This window comes from Schistocerca gregaria, chromosome 4 (genome assembly GCF_023897955.1).
Source record: "Schistocerca gregaria isolate iqSchGreg1 chromosome 4, iqSchGreg1.2, whole genome shotgun sequence".
Lineage (NCBI taxonomy): Eukaryota > Metazoa > Arthropoda > Insecta > Orthoptera > Acrididae > Schistocerca > Schistocerca gregaria.
Window position 1 is genome coordinate 347,828,676 of NC_064923.1, and position 24,495 is coordinate 347,853,170.

Consider the following 24,495-nt stretch of genomic DNA (forward strand, 5'->3'; position numbering starts at 1 on the left):
ATTAATTCATGTTCTAGAGCGTCCAAGGCGGTCGTCGTCTTCAACGTCTTCTCAACCCTCCTAGAAAAGTTTATACAACTCGTGAACTCATAGTAGGTTCGCCAAAAGCCAGAGTCAACATTTCGAATGCGGTGCCGCACTTTATTCCATTTTTCAAGCAAAATTTAATGTAAATTCTTTGATCCATCGTTTTTGCAAAAGTTCACCGAGCACTCGAAAACACGTATAATCTTTTCGACTGCCAACAGTAAACTAAATACTCAAAACAGTTGAATACACAAACATAGATCAGGTACATATATACCAATATGAACGAAAAAATTGAAAATCGGGTATAAAACTCGCAAAATTAAAAAAAATATCCGTTCATTTTTTATCACGCCCCGTATATACACCTCGTGCCAACTTGATCTGCGCAAGTTCTTGGGTCGGTTTATGGTGGGGCCCGAGGTGGTGCAACGCTACCGCTATGGTGTCATATGCCAGTGCGATAAAAAGTCTAGAGTATTGCTCCAGCGTTAGAATTCATCGACTAGTCATGACAGGGCAAATCAAACGAATTTAGAGACGCTTTGCTAGGACCATAACATGCAATAGAGATGCTTGGAGGACTTTTAAGGAGACAAAGTTGTTTTCGTATATCTTTTGCGTACATTTAGAGGGTATGAATTCGTGGAAGACTGTCACTTTTGCATTGCTTCCCACGCTGACGGAATAGGGCACAAAATCGCTAATATTGTTACGAAGAAACAGCCGTCATACACTTACAGTTCCTTGAGCAGTATGTATAGATTTCGACGTAGATGTTATTCTGCTGGTTATAAACAAGTGAGCTAGCAAAGCACGATGTCTGTGTTTTTACTGGTCGCGGACTGCTACTGAGGACTTTAATTCCAGTTACAGCGTTCCGAAAGTATTCCTTTTTAATTGCGTGTTCGCTATGACGTTGCCATGCCGATTTGTGGATCACATTACCGCAGTCGTGCTTCCACTGGGCAAGGCTCAGAAAGACTCACCCGAAATGTACCAGAGGTAAATGCTGACGGGCTCTGTGAATAGTCAAGCTTCCGGTCTGGTGCGTCGTATGCAGGTAGCGGCAAAGGGAAACCCGCCATCGTTCAGTTCTGCTCAAAAGGTTTCTCACATTCCTAAGAAACGCTCGCTACGCTTGACAGTGTCATTACACCTTGCTTTCTCAGGCGATCACCAGAATTCAGATCCTTTGACGCTGTTGCCTCTTCACTGAAGGTCTCCGAGTATGTCATCTAGTTTCCTTCTTAGCCCTCAGGTACAACAACGTACGTAGGATCACAGCAATAGACCATTTACGAATGCGATTTACTACAAGCAATAGTGTCAAACGCTGGAATAATCCACAAAAGCAAACAGGGAGTAACACATCTAACTACTTTTGTGTAGGAAACAAATCCAGATAAATCTTCAAGTACGTCTTCTTTTTAAAAAAAAAATAAGAGAAAAACGAAGAAAGCAAGACTCATATTTTTCGTATTGAAAACAAAGTACATAACTGACATTTTGAATATTCTCTAACCACTAAAAACTGATTTCATAAAAATCATTTTCAGACTAACTTCTAACATTTTGGATAAACCATTGTGAGCATCGTTAAAAAAACTGAAACGAGAGACAAAGAATGTGAGGGATGCCGACTTTCCACGGATACCAACAATAAATAATCGATTTCTATAAAGTTAAAAATGGACCACTAAAATTCTGTAACGCAACCACAAGCAGGCTATTATATTCCACAAATCTGAGACAGAAAGAGTGGTAAAAGAAGACAGCAAAAACCTACCAAAATTTCTAGGCCCAAAAACAGAAGAAAAGATAAACTCTGTTTTACACTTTCTTGAAGCTATTTATAGACGTGCGCCAGAATTATCGAATGCAATTCGAAAAGGACTTACCATGTTCTTTTGGTGTGTTAAGAGGTTCTGAGAAAGCAGAGTAACTAACTAAATCTTTCAATATATCGGCGACAGAAGATCCACAGTTTATCTGGGAAAAATAAGACCATCGTGTACTGAAATAGGCGTTTATCTTCTAATAATTCCAGGACAATACATTCAACTATTCTCGCAACGGAAACCAAACCATGATGTCTATTTACAGGAATGATGAATATCACAGAATAACATCGAAGAGACAGCATCGTCCGCAAGGATACCGAGGCAATGGAGACTTAAGGACGAGTCTTCTGGTAAAAGAATCAGGTACCTCCTGTATGCAGGATAGAGAACAACGCCGCAAACGAATGTGCTGCTGTGTGTCGGACTGATGAATTAGAAGAAGAATAAAGGATCACTGAAACTCTGTAAGGTTTAAATGGACTGAGCATACATGAAGATATTCATAAGAGAAACAATATAACATAAAGATTTCCCATATTTTCAATGTAGAAGAATATTCAGCAAGGAACAGGTAAAATTACGGAGTGAGATACTGAAAAGATACGAGTAAGAAAAAAAGGAATAACATCCTCGGGTGTCCTCACGCAGGTGAGTGGACACCATTCCCTTTATACGCACTTAGGGCTCCGCAGCCAATGCCAATTTCATTAAAATCCTTTCGGGTGTACTGTCGTGGATTCCCACTCAATTACAGTTTCCAAATAAAATAAGACAATAAGAAATAAAATAAAATAAAAATAAATAAGGATAATTTTGAGGGATATTTCAGTCAGGAATAGACAGTAAAATTTTTTAAAAATATAGAGTGAATCGGAGGGGAGATGCCGATAGGGGCGAGATGCAGAAAGCTGCCATCAACGACAGCTGGTGACAGATGTTAACACCATCATGTAGGAAGTCGCTAACTGTAATGTGACGAGAAAGCAGTTGCGTATGTCGCTGTATTTATTGTTTCTCCGCCTTTCAACAAACAAAGACAAGGTAAGAGCTAAAGCGCACGTTCTTCATGGTGCACAGATATTTTCAAGTACTTAAGAGCGTATGAATAAAGTGGAAGAGGCAAATGTTAGACATGTAGAACATTATGGCTACTTTGTAGTGTGCGGTATCATCCCCAATTTCCATGCGGCGGGCATATTGCGCTAGTCACGGAACGTGGCTTCTCACCCTGATCTTCGGGAAAGACGCCGCTGTTTTGTTGGTGTAAGACAATGAATTTTATTCCTCAGTTATACAGATGATGTTTTCATAGGAAATGCTTCGAACGTACGTAAGAACTTCAAACAAGGGCCAGCGGTCTGAAGAATCCTTACAAATGGCTTTGGAGCACGTAAGGACTGGCGGGATGAATTGTTTTACAGCTTCTCTACATTATAACGTCTCTTACAGAATTCTGGAACGACGTCTGGTGAAGAACGATGAAAAGAAGCATGCTATGGGCCCACAAGTAAGTTGTATTATAATAATTATAATGTTTTCCTTGATTAGGGGGCAAAATGGGTACATATTTTAACCGTAATATTTTATAAAATTAAAAATTAATGGTTCAAAGGCAAAGTTGTTCGACGTTAACTATGGTGCTCGACCTGCACATTTCCAATTTCTGCAAATATTTCTTAGTGTCGAACAAATATCACGTTGAAGAGAACGAGAAGCTGTTGGTCACTACATAAAGAAGCTGCAGATGTGTGGGTTTACACCAAACTGATAAACTCCGAGGAGGCTGGTATTACAGTTTGCGGAAAGAAATGGAATTGGTCATAGATTTTTTTAACGAAAATTAAATCGCCCGTTTGGATTGGTCACAGTCGTTTCTGAAACTTGCCCACATGAGAAAGTCGCAAGGTTTCTTTATTGACAGGGCTATAGCAATGATCAGGGGAGCAATTGCAGCTTTTTTTCTTTAGTTGGGGCGGTTGGTTGGGTTGTTTGGAGGAAGAGACCAAACAGCGAGGTCATCGGTCTCATCGGATTAGGGAAGGATTGGGAAGGAAGTCGGCATGCCCTTTCAAAGGAACCATCCCGGCATTTACCTGGAGCGATCTAGGGAAATCACGGAAAATCTAAATCAGGATGGCTGGATGCAGGATTGAACCGTCGTCCTCCCGAATACGAGTATCTTTAGTTTTGGATGTACTTACTAAATACGTCTGGGCACCTATAAAATTTATACGCCTGGCACCTGAATCCTAGGCCAGACAAAGTCATAGCATTAAGACATTTTCAATAGTGTGTCAAGTAACTTCTGGAGAAAAAGGAGGAGCCATATCAGTTATCACCTGTTCATTCCAACTGCGTGCGTTTTTAATGGTAAAAGAAAGAAGCCTGAATTGAAGGACAAGGAAAAGTGGTTCTGGTTTTCGATTGCCATACCTCAACGCTTCTATCCTGATGTACTACAGCTTGCTAGGATATTGGTGTGATTTTGAAACGTTTACCTCCTCATTCAACGCACTATTTTCAGCCTCTCGTTAGATGTTTTTTCAGGTCAGTGAAACACGCTTTTTACAGGACAATGCGCAGCTGGACAATGTCTAACTCCACATGTATAGTCTCAAGAGCACCGCTCTTCCTCATTGAAGTGTGGAAGAAAGCTGCAGTTCCATCCAATGCTCAGTCTCGGTTTGAAACTTGTGACTTGTATCCTTTCAACACACAAAGGATTCCAGAGGAGGCATTTCAAATTTCTGACACGGTTGTTACTGTTGCGGCTGGCAGTAATGATGGAGGTAAGCTCGACAGCAGAGGATGTGCTCGAGCTCTTCCCCCATTAGTCAGATAGCAGCACACTTGAAGTACAGATTGAGAATGACCCGATGTCAGGTACATTCTTTGAAGGCATTACTCTTTTGCCTATCTTGGATCCGTTATCATCCAAGTGCAGAAAGAAAATAGCGAAAGTTCTCACAGGACACAGTCGAATTAAAGTGGCAGTAACGAGTTCACAGCGAATTACGTGTCTAAAACTAAAAAATCCACTGCAGGACAGTCTAGAATTAAGCGAACCAGGTGGGTCACAAAATGACATTGATTATTACGCTTGACAGCGATTATTGTGCTCAGTGTGCCACGAAAAATGAATAAAAATGGATCATAGGTAGACTGGATTTTTTCTCTCGTGTGCAAAAACTGGTTGCATGGAACCTTTACAGAAAAAGAAAACGTGTGCAATAATTGTGTTTCAAGTAGAAGTAATCACGTTATTTGTCGTCTTTGTAATCTATTAGACTTTCTTCCCGAATTATGAATTTTGCTACACTGCACCATAAATTCACAAAACTAGGTCTGGAGTCTGGTTCCGATATAATTACACTACTCTTAAAAAACACTGAAATCGCATACAACCAGTAACGGTAGCATAATACCAACTGACCTGTACGCACAGCTGGCTCCTCAGTGAACACTAATTTAGTGTCGAATCTAAACTCCCAATTCTAACCAACGTTTTGATTCTTCAAACCTTAACCGATCTACTCTACAATTCTTTTATACGACGTATTGTTTTGTACCCTGTAGACCACGTGATTAGCCGGCCGGAGTGGCCGTGCGGTTCTAGGCGCTACAGTCTGGAGCCGAGGGACCGCTACGGTTGCAGGTTCGAATCCTGCCTCGGGCATGGATGTGTGTGATGTCCTTAGGTTAGTTAGGTTTAATTAGTTCTAAGTTCTAGGCGACTGATGACCTCAGAAGTTAAGTGCCATTGGAACCATTTGAAACACGTGATTACCGAGTACAAGCCAAACCTACTTTAGGTATGTGCAGAATTGTGTCTTAAGTACTGCAGTTGAATGTGTGAATGGATGATGCGAAATAGTGGTTAAAATGTTGGACCCACATTCAGGAGAGGAAGTCAGATGCTTGGCCATTGTATTTGCAACTTTTGACACGGATTCACTTAAGGCTAGGATGTAATCAAGTTAAAGAATACAGGGGAGCCTTTGATACCAGTGTGTGTCTATAACTTCATTTATAAATTGATTCCTACGTAAGCAGTATCCTTCGTTAACCGATTTAACTACTGCTTACATCTGATATGAATTGAATTTCGTAGGAAATTAACAAAAACATAAATGTGTTAATTTTAGAGTTATTTACAATGACGTTTCCACTACATTTTATAATATTTACGCAAAAACTAGTGTGAAGTAAATATGAATACTTTTGTCACCAGATACAGGGTGAGTCAGGGGGAAAGATACATGCTACATGCTTTGAAGGGTGATAGTATTAGTGACTCTGTACAAAAACATATGTCCTATTCTGAATACTTTCCGAGGCAGAACACATTTAATGTACATTTGTATATTTTCTGTATTATTCAAACATTGATATTGTTTACAGCGTCTCCCTGTAGCGTAGAATAAATTGAGGCGAACAGTTTGATACAAGAAACTACTTCAAACTAGCCTAAAAAAAATACCTAAGCTACAGCGCATGTGGATCGCGCGATATTTTCAATATAGTGCGCGCACTCATCGCACAAACTATTAATTCTAGATAAAAAACGGTTAAGACTTTTTTTTAGGAAATTTGATGCAGTTTAATTTTGTATTGCGACACGTTTTCGCTGGAGGATGCAGTTTTCGAGATATTCAAGAAAAACGTACAAACGCGACATTAAACGTATTTATGTAGCAAACCAGTCGTAATAGGGCACATGTCCGTATCAGAATCACAAATACTATCACCCCTCAAAACATGTACCTTTCCTCCTGACTCTACCTGTATGTACATGCTTAGACTCTTTGCTTACAATTGTAGTATCTCTGTTCTCCCACCTCGTGCTTGGAGGGAAGAGAGATTAGTTGTGGGAGCCATGAGGAATCTGTTGTAGTAGAAAAGACTGCTTGTGCAGTCATAAGAATTGTGTTTCTGTGAAATAAGAAAAGTTTGCTTGTTTGCTATAAAAATACAGAAAACTAAACTTATTGGAACTCTTTACTTTCTGGGTAATTATTCGAACAGAAAAAAACTGGAGGAAACAGTTGTAATCTGAAGTAGACAACGAAGCCAACAACAAACTAGCTAAGTAACCGATTTATAATTTATCAGTTTTGCGAAATTGACAAATACGTGTAAAAATTGATATCTCACTGGAAATACAGTTCTTAATAAAAAAAAAAAGTACGTCACAGAGCCACGATGGCTCACTGAGTAGGCCACAATCGATTCATTCCTTTATTCATGTGTAGTTAAATCTCCAGATTCCTCTATATCGATGGGGAGTTCTTGAGTATAGAATGAAAGGAAACAAAAAGGCAACACACGGCTACGATTCGTATACCCTATTCTTCTGGAAACACGCGGCCTGAGAGCCGAAGTCAACGCCCCCCATTGGAGGGACGGATCTTGGAGGGACGGATCACCAAAAATTAGATCGACTAACCCCCCTCCCCCTCAAAGAAGTTGGCATTTAAATCAGGAAACCGATCGATTTCCGTCGGCCTAATTTCAATTGCATCGCTAGAATTCGAAGAGCCTAATGGGTAAAGTGCGAACAAAGTTATCGCTGGAATTATTTTGTTTGGAGCCCTTCTAATGCCTACTCAAGAGCAGCAGCAAATGGTGGGGGCATTAGGTATAAACGCATCCGTGCCAATCAAGACCGAGGACGTGTTTTCCCCTTAAGCCTCGGTTCTTACAAGCCCAGTAATCTTCCAAAACGTTCGCCGGATACCGTCACGACAGAGACATTTCTATCCTTCCGCCTCACGCCTACGTTCGCATCTTTATTCTTTATTTGTTAGCAGACACAAGAAATGAAATTCCAGTCCGATGAGACGGGGCAAAAGTGACGGGTCGAAAGGGCCGAGAGCGGCTTGTCCGAGAGGGGCACAATGCGTGTTAACGAGGCGGGCGCTGAATGTGAATGCGCGCTGATCAGCCCCTGGCTCGGCCAGGCGTCACGTCTTCATCGCGCCGGTACACCACGGGCGCACACGACCCCAGCGGTGAAGTCCACAACTTCACTTAGGGCGGGCGCAGGCAGAAACGCTGCAGCAAGTCCACCCGGAACACGCCCAGCGGAAGGAAGATCAGGGTTCAGCGTCCCGTCGACGACATGGTTATTAGAGACGACGTACAAGCCCGGATTGGGAAAGCAAACCGACAGTCTCCTTTTCATAATTTGAGTGGCCATGTAGAGACTTAAATCAATAACCTTCCGAATGAGAGTCCAGTGTCTTAACCACGCGCCGCTTTGCTAACTGCTTAGAACGCCGGAAATGCCATATTCGTGTGCGGCGAAATTCGATAAACGTGATACAAAAGGTGTTGATATTATTTACTTTTCAGTGTCCTTCCCGCTACATCTCAGCCTGTAAGTAAGTAAACAGTGACGAATCACGCCAAACAGTAGCTCATATTGGCAGTGAAGCCCTTTTCTACGCGACGAAGTCCTTTTCTGTACTGCGTTTTCCTAAACCACGTCTTCTCACTGGTGAAAGACGAACTGGGGAAAACCTTGAGATCAGAGTGGACGAGGTGATAATTCGTATCCCACTGGTACAGTTTCGTGACTGCTACATTGTGTGAGCAGCTGCTTCGTTATAGTCAAACGTCACTTTCTGCTATAAACTTTGACATTTTCTACTCGTTTCAGTATATTTTGGATGTAAAAATTTGTTTTATGTCGTAATCTGTCCTTTGTCAAGCCTCTGTATCTCCGTACCAGGGTGCGACCTAAATAATGTGTGCTCTGCATTGTCAAGGCAAACTGTAGAATTATGTTACCTGTGTTGAGATGGCTATATTGGCACGTACCGAAAGCCAAAATAACTCTGACGTTTCGAATGTTATTCTTCATCTAGTTCGTATATAGAGGTTAATAATAATCTGTTTATTCCATTGCTTTTCAGACTTGCATCAGGGTCGTCATTGTTCCCTACTACATATTTCGATTGGGAGCCCTTCAAGGCGTGTCGGTAGCTGACTGAGTAGAGGAAGAGTGTCTGTTTATACGCTGAGCCGCTCGAGAAGCTGCGAATCCATAATGAATGTGAGTCAGGTGGTTCATATTATAGTTCACGGCAGATGTTAGGATACTGGCAGAGTAGGCCCAAACATAAGTTTTTTCTCTCATAACAGTAAAATTCTATTTGTGGCTGGCGCTGCATATGAGTTGCATGCATGAGCTTCGAGTCACAAGGTTTTGGTATCTCAACGAATAGACATGCACGTTTTCATTCTCGGACTCCAGTCACCGACTCTCCTTGACAATGGCTGGAAGATTCTCACCCGAAATATCAGAAGAGAAAGTAATGATGTCCCATATTCACGCCAGAAAAATATGGAATACTCTGTGTGTCGAGAAAATTGCAAGAATGTATTCCCTTGTTTCTCTAAGAGGTTAATGGAAGTAATTCCTTGACCATTCCAAAATACACAGACTTAACCGTCACGACAGACAGAACAGATCCAATATACTAGTCACACTGTTCGGACTGAAGACAAAAATATTGCATCATTGTTTTATCTACGATTACGGTTAGAAGACACACACTCATGAGATTTCGAGGTATACAAAGGAGGTCGCTTAATGCGAGTTACAAATGCATAAAAGATCATCGTTCGGTACGAAGACTGGAATCTGAATGTCAAGTGTCATGCTCAAATTCAGACACAGAGTCGGATGTTACTATAGTAGGGACAGCTCTTTACAGCTTCTTCAGCATATGGAGACCACCAGTATCAGAGTCGTAAAAATATTCAGTTATTGCACCATCAGCGTAATATCCCAGAGCCAGTTGAGCCATTATTATGGCGGGAAAACCACAAACTTATACAAATATAATTTAATGTGGGTAAAAAAGGAAAGATAACGAAGTGCCCAGTAGTGCTACAAGGTACCCTCCGCCACGTACCATACGATGGCATGCGGTGTCTGTGCATGTACAACAGACTGATTACACTAATAACGAGCGGTCACTGGAACAGCCAGGTATCTAGAGGCTATAATGAAGCATTTAAGGCAGAAAGGCCACATAAATCAAGATGGCGAAGTATGCAACTTACTGAATCCAATCGGAGTATAATCCAACCAAGAGGGATACCGCTTACAAAACTCTTCTACGATTGATTTGTGAGTATTGTTCTTGAGTTAAAAAAAACTTAAAAAATTTAGTTTTAAAGGAAGAGTGGGAGGGGGGGGGGGGGGGGGAGAGTGAGTAAGAGAAACGAAGAAGGAAGGAGCGAGGGGAGGGTTGTGAAGCACAGGGATAGGGAGGGGGTGGGGGGAAGGGCAGATTCCGAGAGTAAACGCTATAATGGAAGCATAGCTGATGACTGAATACGTAGTTCTTAAAATTCGGAGAGTTTGTATTTCAAGAAGAGTTAAGCAGTATATTATTTCCTCTCATGTGTATCCTGAGTACTGATCGTCATAGTAATATCAGACAAATTCGAAGTTGGGGAGATCTGTGGAAGGCATTTCTTCCCACGCACCATCAGGGAAAAAGGAATAGGAGTGCCAGGGGCGTTAAGCACGACCAAGTGGCCGCCTAGGGCGGCCAAATTTAAGGAGCGAAAAAGGGTGGAAAAATTAATTTCAAATCAGCGAAAAAACTGGGCAATGAGGAGAAAAATGAAAATAAGGAAAAATTAAGGCATCGAATTGTTTTAAAAAGCATACGGAACATTTACTTAAGAAGTCTTTACATACTTTGACTAAAGTAAGAATGAGAGATTTACTAATCACTCACAAAATATTTCAATTACAACAGAAACTAAACACCACCACGATTATTCAGATGCCCTTGTTCATTCTTCACACGCCTCTCAGTAATATAGCATAATTTTTAAATTCAAGAAAAAATTAATTCGTAAATAGTTCTACACCTTAAGTAGCCCATTTTTTGCAATTAAATAAAATAAGTAATTGGTGCCAAATTTGGTTGCATAAGTATATTTAGCTGAGTTCTAGAATGTTCAGAACATTCTTCCTATTTCAATTATTTTGCGAAATATCAAAAATTAAGGACAAAAAATAAGAAATCCGGCATATCTGTTGTCCTCAACAAGTTTACGAGCAATTGAGGACAAAGCGTGAAAACTGAGGACTGTCCCCGTCTGCTCACCTTAGTTCAGTGACTAAAAGGATAACAAGAGATTTTCATTTTCGTGCCGTTGGACGGGGTTGAGGTGGTGGAGCGGGCGGGGGATATCGGGAGACTGATGATGGTAAACAAAAGAGTGTCTCATTCTTCAATTCTCGCCTAGAGCGGTCAAACAGCTACGAACGGGCCTGAAGAAGAGGGTGACTTGCTGAGTACACACGTGGTAAAAGAGCGACGTACCTTTTCGTAATGAGATGTTGCGAGCGTACCGCACAGATAAGAGACGCAGATTTGCTCGCTCATAAACTTATGTGATGTCTTGCATACAGCTATGCGCCACGGTTCTAATCTGAACAAGTTCGACAAACATACCAGGCGTAGTCATACAGTTATAATTGCGACGTAGAGAATAAAGTTACGTAATTATCTGTCAGTTTGTTTCATAGGTGCATGGCTGCAATTCTGATACACTCTGAAACAGCCACTCCAAAGTATCGTAGCACGCCACCCACACTTTATGAATGAGGAGAACCACTTCGTTTTGGTTCCTCTAGCAGCGTGCTACGGTCTTTGGCGTGGAGATTTTCTTGCGTATCAGGACTGCAGGCACGTACCAGTTCAATAAACAAAAAAATATTACGAAACTTTATTTTTCTGGGATGGTAATTAAAACTAACCCTCACATCAACATCAAAATCTGACAGCAACCGCGTAGAGTACAGCAGAAAGTACATTCAACCAGTTTTAACCCTCGCCTCCTTTTTATCCATTCACAGTATGCGGAACAGTCTGCCTGTTCGCTTCTGATCGTATCCAAATACACTTAGTTCTGTCACTGTGGTTTCAAGAATGCAGTAGCACGTGCTTGAACTACTCTGTGCCTGTGCACGTTCTGCGATTCTTAAAAACATCATTCCGGTTACGTAGGGCGTCTCCTCAACAACTCGCGAATTATATGCTCTACTGTGAGTCGAATAAACACTTCACAAATAGCGCAACTCTTCTCAGAAATCTGAGCAAGGGAGCTGACAGCGTGCCGGTTAGTCATCTAGACTGAAAGGAGCTCGGCCACTATACCTTACTATCGAATCTGATGTTTACCGTCTCCCCTGTGTATACAGTCGTATCCTGTCAAGCGTTAAACGCACTACCTCTCATATTTTGTGTATGTGATCTCTGGGGTCTTACTGACGAATCATGAGATTCACGTGGAGTCATCTTTCGTTCAATTTTTTCTGCAAATGGAAATCAATTGCGTACTTTTCAGTCTGTACTGTAAGCAAAACACTGAAACTGGTATCAGTTGTCAGCCAAACACTGCATGAAAAGGCAGTTTTGCCTAGTCCCTGGCTGAACCGTATCTTCCACATTTCATTCTCGTTCAGGACGACGGACGCCATTCTGAGAACCGTGGCTTTCTTCGAGTCCTTCGGTCGTTCAGAACTATTTGCTTTGGTAAAACCAGACCTATGTTTAAAATTAAATTTGTTGAAATATGGCGAAAACTTCAACCATTATGGAAGAAGGTAGCAGAGCAAGCTCGTCAGTAGACCTGAAAATCAATTTTAATAAGACTGAAGTAAAATATGACCCGAAAGAAAATTGTACAAATTAACAATGACGCTATAGAACTATAATATGAGATTTTGTAATTAGCGCAGTTGATCAGAAAGACGACTGAATAGATCGGAAATGAAATAAACCAAAAGAGATAAAATGTCCGGCAGTGGCTTTGGTATCCTGGAGTGCTTTTGGCAAACCAAATAGTTTTCATAATGGAGCTTCGTATGTGCCTGAAACGGAGAGTTTACTACCCGTTCCGAATTATAGTAGCAAGAGGTGGACAGTCAAAGCGAAAACCATTTAAAAACTGAGAATTTTTCAAATTACTAGGAGATACAAGGAGGCCAGAAAATAGATCAGGGAACAGAATGGAGAGGAAGACGTAATTTGGAACGAAAAAAATTACATTAATAAGTGGAATGGTGGTGGGCATTACATGTAGGGACATGACTGGATGATAGAGGGACCAAAAAAGTTCTTAACTTCAGTACAGCAAATAAGGAAAGACTGAGAAGGCTATCCAATGACAGGTTGTAGACGGCATACGAGAACGTACAGTATCAACAAGAATGCGTATAACAGAAGAGCAGTGTAGGGAAAAGTCTGCGTAAAGTGTGCTTCTGGCCGTTCAAGTAATTTGGAGTTACTTCTTTTGTATGATACGCAACTGGTTTCACTAACACAATTCCGGCTACAATACAATCGCCATTATCATGTTATGCTACAGACCTATGACGAACTGCTCCCACGTGGAAAACATTCTCATAGAAGGTCAGTGCCGGTGACGCTGTATTCCGTTCTAATTCTCATATCTGACTAACAGCCATCAAATTTTCGATTACCTACAAGCAGCCTTAGCGATGAAAATGAGTGACCGCACAGTTCGTTCGGCGGGAGAGGCCGGCTGGCGAAGTTTCCTCAGACAGCCTTGACCGGAACAAATGATTTCAATTTCCTGCAAGGGCAACCGCCACGTCAGTGAACATCAGTTCCGTGCCTTCACCTCGCGCCCTCTCAATTTCCGGTTTTGCCCCACAGCTAAGTGCTGTTACTTCCACTAAGTACACACGTCCTCTCTGACTATCTTTATGGTTTGCTGCCTTCTACCTCTTTCTGCAGTTACCTTGATTTTTTTCCCCCCGTCGGAGGTTCGAGTCCTCCCTCGGGCATGGGTGTGTATGTTGTGCTTAGCTCAACTTAGTTTAAGTTAGATTAAGTAGTGCGGAAGCTTAGGGACCGGTAACCTCAGCAGTTTGGTTCCATAAGACCTTGCCATAAATTTCCATTCCCTGGTTTTTATTGCAAGGCCTGCAACTGATATAAAACTTCCCTAACTGCGGGTTTCGCGCCTGTTTCTGTAAACGGATCATCATCACACGTGAATGTCACCATCATGTAAACAGGCAAAAAGTATGTACCTATTTGTATAGATCACTCAAACTGTACAGTCGTTTCCGTATTCTGAATGAGTGTAGTGTTTCTCGTTTAACTTCTCATATTGCAAGACAAAGCTACAAGTGTTGTGGACTACCAGCATATACCTCTTGTATTTTTTAATATAGTAATCTGGTATACCATGAAAAAGTCAGACCAGCTGAACAATACCAACAAAGGATTTTAAACGAGTGTAATCGTTTTGAATTTAAACTAGTAAATCCTATCGAATTATCCTTGCTTACGAGAGTTATTCTGAAAGTAAAGACACGAATTATAGATACAAATTATAGATATCTCGTTGGTATCTAATATTTCTGTATTATCTAGATGTATTTTTAATACATATTAGTTACGTAATTCCAACACTGTGCTGGTATCAGGATCAGCAACTCAATATACCTGTAATTTATTAATTAAGATATTTATTAGTGACTAGTTTCGAACATGTAGATGCGTTCTCAAACCATTATCTACATTACCCAGACAACAGCAGTGCAATAAATGTATTATAAATGCAGGTATGCCACAACACATACACTGCACTGACGTTATCTGTGCACACAAAATGTTTTGTTAATAACATACTTTCCAATGCACGTAATGGTTTGAGAATAATGAAAATGTGCGAAACTAGTCACTAATAAAAATTTTATTTGCAACTCTGACGGTTACCTTCATCAATAAATTACATACGTTTAGTTACGCTTTTCTCTATGAACTTCATCGATGTCCATATATTTTTATTCCATCTATGTGAAAATGTTTCCGTGTTCTACGAAACACTTTATGATAGCTTCTTCAATCTCATCGTCGTCTGAAAAACTTTTCCAGCCAGTCAGCCTTTGAACTTTAGAAACAAGACAGGAATTTGATAAGGAGATATGCACTAAATAGCCTTCATAGATCGCATATTTGTTTGAAAATTATATTTTGTAGCTATATTTGGGATATTTACAAATCATGAAAACTTATACCTTGCAGTAGCGTACTACTTCTTGAATCAAAAAGAAAAATGCGCAAATTCGAAACGTAGAATTTAATAAATAACAGTAATAATTTTAAACGAGTAATAGAATCCTAACTGCGACGCTACTGCAATGACAAACCATTGGTGGGCATACACAAAACTGGTTTTTGCACAGCGCAAAAACAACATCAACAATATTCTTACATTCAAATTTTTGTATCAGCTGAATACGACTGGACTATATCGATGCGCTGGCATATTTTGTGTATTCCCACTTCTTAATGTCTTACAGCTTAACATTCCGAGAACACCCAGCTACAAGACTGAATCTTTACCGTATAAAAACGAATACAACGTGTAATCGTGCAATGTTCATCCTGTAAGGTGGACGGTACCTTTTACAACATACTAATTTAACAGCACCTTAACACCCGTTTTTGAAATACAAACAACCACATAGAATAATTACAATGAATTAATGTCCAAAGATACGTCGAACTGCGAAATAACCACAAAGAATAATGGGAATGAATAGAATATCATGTCGAACTGCGTACCAGTAAAATGTGATCAAGACTGCAGTGCAAGACGTAATAGGAGACCAATCGACCTCCTCTCATGTGCAACAGGAAATGTAAATACGGATCCGTATGATTCTCAAGGGAATCTTATGCCATTCTCTTTGCAGAAGAGTGACAAGGTGAGATAGCGATTATAGAGACGGATAGCGATCGCTCACTCTTTTCTCCAAAGTAGGCCACAAAGGCTGAATAATACTGGGATATTGTGATATCGGTGTCTAGGGGAGATGTGACAATTCATCCTCATGCTCACAAAACCAGTCCTAGACCATTGGGGGACACACACTTTACTATGGGATGGACCCGATCAGCCAAAACGGTCACATAATCCTTGGTAGTAAGGCGACCTTGCACAGCAACCATGGGGCCTATGGAACACCACAACATGGCTGCCCGAATAATGAAGATCCCTGCCATGTTTCGCTCTCCAAACGTACGGCTAGAAGTGCGAAACAGGTTTTAAAGTTTCGGCACCATGTGTTACCGTTAGGCTTCCCGGGTTCGATTCCCGGCGGCGTCAGGGATTTTCTCTGCCTCGTGATGGCTAGGTGTTGTGTGATGTCCTTAGGTTAGTTAGGTTTAAGCAGTTCTAAGTTCTAGGGGACTGATGACCTCAGAAGTTACGTCCCATAGTGCTCAGAGCCATGTGGACCATTTTTGTTCCCGTTAGGCATTTGTATCAATGATTTGTGGTTTTGGAATTCCAGCTCGGACTGCAATTCTCTGCTTATGGAGCACTCCTCGTGTTGTTTTGGTGCTGACAAGGTTCGGCCGGCCGGAGTGGCCGAGCGGTTCTAGGCGCTACAGTCTGGAACCGCGCGACCGCTACGGTCGCAGGTTCGAATCCTGCCTCGAGAATGGATGTGTGTGATGTCCATAGGTTAGTTAGGTTTAAGAAGTTCTAAGTTCTAGGGGACTGATGACCTCAGAAGTAAAGTCCCATAGTGCTCAGAGCCATTTGAATCATTTGACTAGGTTCGCGATGCGACATCCACCGTTGCAGTGACTTTTGCAGCTGTCGTCCTCTTTATTTGCTGTCCAATCATCTTGAATGATCGTTCGTCACGATCACTCGACATATAATTTCGTTCGTGTTGTCACTTAGTTGATGATGATGATGCTGCTTTCCCTGGATGTACACTACTGGCCATTACAGTTGCTACACCAAGAAGAAATGCAGATGATAAACGGGCATTCATTGGACAAATATAACATACTGGAACTGACATGTGATTACATTTTCACGCAATTTGGGTGCATAGATCCTGAGAAATCAGTACCCAGGATAACCACCTCTGGCCGTAATAACGGCCTTGATACGCCTGGGCATTGAGTCAAACAGAGCTTGGGCAGCGTGTACAGGAACAGCTGACAATGCAACTTCAACACGATACCACAGTTCATCAAGAGTAGAGACTGGCGTATTGTGACGAGCCAGTTGCTCGGCCACCATTGACCAGACGTTTTCAATTGGCGAGAGATCTGGAGAATGTGCTGGTTAGGGCAGCAGTCGAACATATTCTGTATCCACAAAGGCCCGTACAGGACCTGCAACATGCGGTCGTGCATTATCCTGTTGAAATGTAGGGTTACGCAGGGATCGAATGAAGGGTAGAGCCACGAGTCGTAACACATCTGAAATGTAACATCCACTGTTCAAAGTCCGTCAATGCGAACAAGAGGTGACCGAGACGTGTAACAAATGGCACCCCATACCATCACGCCTGGTGATACGCCAGTATGGCGATGACGAATACACGCTTCCAATGTGCGTTCACCGCGATGTCGCCAAACACGGATGCGACCATCATGATGCTGTAAACAGAACCTGGATCCATCCGAAAAAATAACGTTTTGCCATTCGTGCACCCAGGTTCGTCGCTGAGTACACCATCTCAGGCGCTCCTATCTGTGATGCAGCGTCAAGGGTAACCGCAGCCATGGTCTCCGAGCTGATAGTCGCTGCTGATGCAAACGTCGTCGAACTGTTCGTGGAGATTGTTGTTGTTTTGCAAACGTCCCCATCTGTTGACTCAGGGGTCGAGACGTGGCTGCACGATCCGTTACAGCCATGCGGATAAGACGCCTGTTATCTCGACTGCTAGTGATACGAGGCCGTTGGGATCCAGCACGGCGTCCTGAACCCACCGATTCCATATTCTGCTAACAGTCATTGGATCTCGACCAATGCGAGCAGCAATGTCGCGATACGATAAACCGTAATCGCGATAGGCTACAATCCGACCTTTATCAAAGTCGGAAACGTGATGGTACGCATTTCTCCTCCTTACACGAGGCATCACAACAACGTTTCACCAGGCAACGCCGGTCAACTGCTGTTTGTGTAAGAGAAATAGGTTGGAAACTTTCCTCATGTCAGTACATTGTAGGTGTCGCCACCGGCACCAACGTTGTTTGAATGCTCTGAAAAGCTAATCATTTGCATATCACAGCATCTACTCCCTGTCGGTTAAATTTCGCATCTGTAGCACGTCATCTTCGTGGTGTAGCGATTTTAATGGCCAGTAGTGTACTATAAATCTTCGATACGGTACCTCTTGAAACACTAAAAATTTCTTCTCTCTTCGTTCCGGAAGCAACCACCTTACGAGCACCTATAATTTGCTCATGTTCGAATCCACTTAGCTCCGACATAAAGCACAGAGAGATACACAGGTCATAGTTCTGACCACGACTGACACTTGGAACGTATTGTCGACATTGCAATGGTTCCGTTCGTGGTCATACACAACAACTCAACTTGAAGGCTTAACTAGTATCTACTTTTACTTCCAAGTTCTATTTGATCGCATTGAGCGAGGGAAAATGACTGTCTCAGCGTCTCCTTACGCCCCCTAACCTACCTTATATTAAGTGTCGTGATCCATATCTGAGATATACGATTATGTAAGCATAATTGTCGCTGTATCCCACAAGAAAGCGCTTCTGTAAATTTACCCAACAGGTTTTGGGAGAACAAAGTTGCCTTTCTTCCAATGGTTCCCATTTAGGTGCCCCGAGAATCTGTGTTTTACTTTCGACCTGTTACGATCCTAGCCGTCGCTAAATCGTGCCGTCGCACCTTCTTGATGACGGCGGCAAATGCTGTAGCACTACTCTAAAGCAATGCGTTTTCCGGCTACTTAAATTTTTAATCATTTGTCCGATAAGAGAAAATGTCGTAAAGATAGCAAACGCTGATTGAGGAAGTTAACTGAAAGCGTTTTTTGTGGATTGCTTCTATTTCGAAAACTCATTTTTATCACCAACTAGTAGCATGTGTAGTGAATAAAACCACGTTTACTGTAATTGTTAACTTTGAATGTATAGTGTTCAACTGTTTACTTTTATAGTTACATTTATGTATACAATGGTATTTGGTAATGTGGGAATGGTAATAATATGAGTACAGCCACTTCCAGCAAATACATGCCGAATACGTAGCCCAGCTTTAGATCCTACCGTACAGAACGTACACGGCGAGCCATACTGCACGCGAGCACAATGTGCTGCACGTGTGCCGGCCGAGGCTTAACTTGTCTCGGCTTTCTTGGATGCTTCTCGGAAGTACATTTCACGTAGCACCGCGGAGCGTTATTTTTCCGCCGGCACATTCTTCACTCCAGCAGTGGCGTCAGTGCTGTTTACCCTTCGCTATTTCTTCACGGTACAAATACAAAGGGAGTTTAGAGGTACAGTGGCTGTCTACACAAAAAGAGGCAATCTAGCTATCTAGCGTCACAAACCTTTAAAAATGAATTGGAATGACAAACGATAAGGATTCTCAATATCTATCATGCAGCCGCATAAGTGGGGTGGGTACTGTAAATTTGCTACGAAGTGGTGTTACATTACCATGCAGAAAGAATTTAAAGATTTAGTTGACACTGAAAGAGTAAAAAATTACAACTATCGACAGACTGAATTCATTGCTCCGTACATTAAGAAGCACTTTGTGCTAAACTTGCAGGCATGGAGCTAGATGAAATTCGTGGTAAGAATACAGTACTAAATTTTCTTACGTTGTGCTCATTGTTACACTGTTGGCTGCAACAGTTTTCGATGGATTGACTGAAGAGACTATAGAAACCTTATAAACTCGTACAGTTATTACTCAAAAGTACCTTGGTTACCTCAACGGGCATGCGTGGAACAATTTTTTTATTTGAAGCCCGCTATTGTTGAATTTGTGAAGGAAAAAGGAGAGCACGAAAGGAAATCAGAACATCCGGGAGGGATTGCACACCTTTCACTTTAAATGGACTTCACTCCACACTGTCCACAGTAAGACGCTGCAAAGTGAGAAAAAACTTTCTGATTTGCTTGGGATGCATTGAAAAAAAAAAAAAAAAAAAAAAACGTACTGTGGAAGGGACAAACTCTGACAAAAAAAACATCGCCCATTTCCCCAGCTCACAAGCCTAAAACAACAAAACGCGAGTTTTGAAGAATTCATTGTGGCCTCGAAAGAATTACAAACACAGTTTTCTAAACCTTTTCAGGACACTGTCAGTTTTACATCGAACTATTTTCGAGATTGTTACTATTTCATCTGAAAGTGCTCGTGTGCATGACCAGATGGAACTGACTGATCTCCAGGGCAATTCCCGTTTAAAACACAAATTCTTTTACGTTAAAACTGACCATGAGATCTACGTTGTTTTTCTTGGGAAGAGTTTCCACATCTCCATAATGAGGTTGCAAACGTGATAAAATTTTTCGATCCACATATGTGTGTGAAACTCCGCTAGGACCCCGCCGTGAGCGGAGATGCAGGATTCCTGCATCTGCTCTCCTACGTTCATTCCTTGACTAATAATCTGTTTATTAATTTAGCATGTGTGTGAAAGGCTTGTATCGATTATGAAACTAAACGAATCACGATTACGTAGCAACCAGAGTGTGAAAATACGCGTAATACCCTGCATCTGTGCGTACGTCGACAATTTGTACCGGATAAAAATATTGTCTTCCGTGCACCAAAAATAATTAAAAAATACTGAAAATTTGTGTTGAGAAATAAGAAATATTGAACCAAGTTGTATGAAGTGCGAGTGCACTGCCATCACAATGCACTGTCTTCACCCCCCAACCCCCCACCCCCTTCCCCTCCTCACACTCAGTGTGGTGTGGTGTGGTGATGGTGGAAGTGTGCCGCCAGATCATTGCAAGGGCAGTGTTCGCGTGCCGAATTTTCAGCTGTCCCTGATCTACGTAATGAGGAACTAACAAATTTTGACCTAAATTTTTAAATGCTCTCTTGTGTTGTGCCTCGTGCACAACAGAAGAGAGCAGAGCACAGAGAGAGACGAGATGTGGGTGGTACTGACCTTAGAGCGCGGTTTGGGGTCGCTAGCGGCGATGGCCTTCAGGGTGGCGACGTCATCGTCTGCAGGGCTCTTGCCGGGCTTGTCTGCGGGCTGCAGCTCCTCCAGGGAGAACCCCAGGTCCACGTCCTGCTTCCACAGCACCTCTATCAGGTCCATGTCCTGTAACACCATCAACAGTCTCCGTAAGGCACTGTCAGCTCATGACACATAAGCGCTGCAATAAAAGATCACAAAGACACAGCTCCGTTTTGAACGTCTCAGTCCACATTACTGTTCGTTCAGTATGCACTGAATCTTATAAGCTACCATTTCAAATATAAAAACTGGCGCTTAGTGTACCTCTGGCTGAAGGGACATTTCTAGTAAACTGATGTCTTCATATAAATTTAAACAACAAAATATTTGGCTACACTAGGGTCTACTGTCGAGGAGGTAACGACAGACTATCGAAAAGAAAGTCTCAATAAATTCCCAGCATCATCCGAAACACCACGTCACCAATGCAGTTTATTTCTAAATTCGACACAAATCAGAGTTTACTCATATATGTTTGAACAACTCAATGTATTAAATGTATTTAAGTTACAAGCAACCGGAGATTTCCTCAACTATGAAAACCCATGGAACTTTCAGTGTAACGCTCGGTTGCTTGCTTTACACAAACATGTTCATATTACCACACAGTCATCCGTGGAATCTGATTTTCACTCCCTACAATTCTATGGTTCAAATGGCTCTTAGCACTATGGGACTTAACATCTATGGTCATCAGTCCCCTAGAACTCAGAACTACTTAAACCTAACTAACCTAAGGACATCACACAACACCCAGCCATCACGAGGCAGAGAAAATCCCTGACCCCGCCGGGAATCGAACCCGGGAACCCGGGCGTGGGAAGCGACAACGCTACCGCACGACCACGAGATGTGGGCTACAATTCTATGGTTTGTAGAATGTTGTATTAGCAGTAATCTTCACTACATTTACAATGAAACAAACATAAGATTCATTCTCAAATGCAAAAACATTGCTCTTAAGCAGAATGAAAAAGTATCCTTTACTTGTCGAAAGAGGTGTACTGAAGCCAACGTCGTCTTCTGGGCAGAACATTCCTTAACTCCAACTATCATAAACACGATTAAATGACAGTAAAACACAGCAACTAACAATTAAATGACAATAAAACACAGCAACTTACAAACTATTCATTTAATTGTCAATTGCAAATAGATGTATCAATGGGGGTAGAGCGTTTGTTTATACAATGTTTTTCTAACAGAATAATCGGTATCATGGATAAGTTAGCTAGCTTCCTTCAAGAACACCGTATTTCTATAGGAAGCTTGTAAATTCCCAATGCATACTTTGATGGATTTTAGCCAGGAGTAGTTACCGATCCTGAACCAATAGGTTTTGTACTGCACACATTATTTTTGATCTGATGTACTTCACTTCTTGACGAAAACATTTGCTTTGGTGATATAAACAGCAATCAGCTAATGACAACAATACAAAGAGACTGGTTTCATTTATATTATGACTATAAAAACTTGGTGTATGAGTGTATACTAGTACGTATAATGTTACATTATGATGGCACAATGTCCTGCGTACGTAACTTGAGTATGCAGGATATCCCAAAGTCTCGGCGTCAACTACACAGACGACGGGAGATCCTTAAAAAAAAAAAAAATGGTTCAAATGGCTCTGAGCACTATGGGACTTAACATTTGAGGTCATCAGTCCCTTAGAACTCTTAACTACTTAAACATAACTAACCTAAGGACATCAGACACATCCATGCCCGAGGCAGGATTCGAACCTGCGACCGTAGCAGCAGCACGGTTCCGAACTGAAGCGCCTACAACCGCTTTGTCATAGCGTCCGGCTGGGAGATCCTGAACTGAGTATTTTGAGATAAGCAATCGTCGGAGAAAAATATTTCGGGCTGGTGACGTTTTATATAAGCCATGGACCTGAGGGACGTTTTTGTAAACAGCTTATATCTGTGCACAGATGTGGGTAGCGCTACTACGACGAACGACAGGGAATCGTCTGGGGCGTGTGCGCAGGAGGATTTTTTTACTATAGGGCTACGTGAGTTCATTGTACGAAACACTGACAGAAACTGTACAGACAGTAGTTGGTATAATTCTAGTTATCAATCTACATCTGCAGCAGACGACAGGGATATTTGAGACGAATGTCAAAATCTTATTCGCTGTTTTAATCCATGCACTGAGACTGGAGGTCATCGCTTATGTCATTACAAACCTAATCACTCTTAGTATCACATCTCTGTTAGCAACCAGTTTAGAATCCTTTACAATTTGTCACAAAGCGTAAGGCGGTTCTCAAAGTATAGACGTAGATATGAATAATTTTGGCCGGAACCGTCTAGGATATCCCGTATGATGAATGAGATAATACTGCCCAGCATTAAAGGATACACGAAATTTACGCAAGAGTGCACGCAGGATCAGAGCTACAGGGAACGAGGACCTTGCATTAGTTTTTTGAGAGTGGGTGGTTTGGAGGAAACGAACTAAAAACAAGTTATTACAAAATAAAGAACAAAACTATTGAAAAACTGTGTTTACTAATTGCCAAATATACGGATGCTACCACTTTATAATATATACCTATGACATACAATGTACTTAAACTGAGAGATTCTGCACGAGGTTCGAAAATGTTATTTTGCTGTCAGGAAGGTAATGGTCAGATAAATGTGATACGTTTCCTATTCACGTTTTAAGTAGTTTGCACGTTAGCTGATAACACGAGAAAAACCGACTCTAACTGAAGGTAAAGGGTTAAACGAAGCTTTTAGAATTCAGACCTGCAAGGAGGACAGACGCAAATGGCGAAACCGTTTTGAGAATCCACAAGAAATGGTTCTGGACACACATGCTACTGCTCAGTATCCATAGCACGTTGCGGCTTTCTTCAAAGTGATACTGAAGCCTGTGTAAGGTGGGCAGGTAAGCGAAGATCCTATTTTTACTTTTTTTATTTTATTTCTTTTCCCCTGGACTGAAACTGCCTCTTCCCCCTTTGGCCGTAGCTGTGGACGCCCTTGATTGTAGTTTTCACGCGTAACTTCTTACACCCTCTCTTTGCTTCACTTACTGACCACTCGTTATTGCACGACAATAGCTATTAGCACCTGCTATAGGTATAGGTCAGTTATGCATTTGTTCCGCGTTTTCTGGACAGCAGTTCGCATTGAATATGACAAGAATTCCATCTTCATTGTAAGTCCTCAAAGCGTGTAATAGGGACGGGGCCTGGAATTACTTTGCAGATATACGTAAACTGTAGTCAGTTACTGTTTCTAAAAGCGTTTCAACGATGTAGCAAGTGCCTCCTACAAAAGTGGTATTTCAAATTACTATTGAACCATAACAGCGTCGTGTGAAAGGGAAGACATGTTTTTCTACAATACGGAAGTAGTGTGCGTGTGGCGTGTGTAAAACTTAAGACGGGTAACCGGGTTGTAAGTGCCAAGACAGAACTAGGGGCAACGTTTGCGACTCTAGCTGTTTTAACGCAGTGCTAGATGAATGAGAAACAGCGGTCGCCACGTCGGGCAATAGCGCAACAGACCAACCTGCGGCGCTATATACTTG

General features: G+C 41.7%; 1 protein-coding gene across 4 annotated transcripts in view; it reads right to left on the bottom strand.

The window, feature by feature from the left end:
* LOC126365779 (segmentation protein cap'n'collar) overlaps positions 1-24,495 on the bottom strand; it is a 765,194-nt gene that overhangs the window by 191,914 nt on the left and 548,785 nt on the right. For all 4 annotated transcript variants that reach the window (XM_050008342.1, XM_050008341.1, XM_050008344.1 and 1 more), the window contains one exon: positions 20,863-21,021. In XM_050008342.1, coding sequence (XP_049864299.1) covers positions 20,863-21,021 — 159 coding nt within the window. The remainder of the gene's footprint in view (positions 1-20,862; positions 21,022-24,495) is intronic.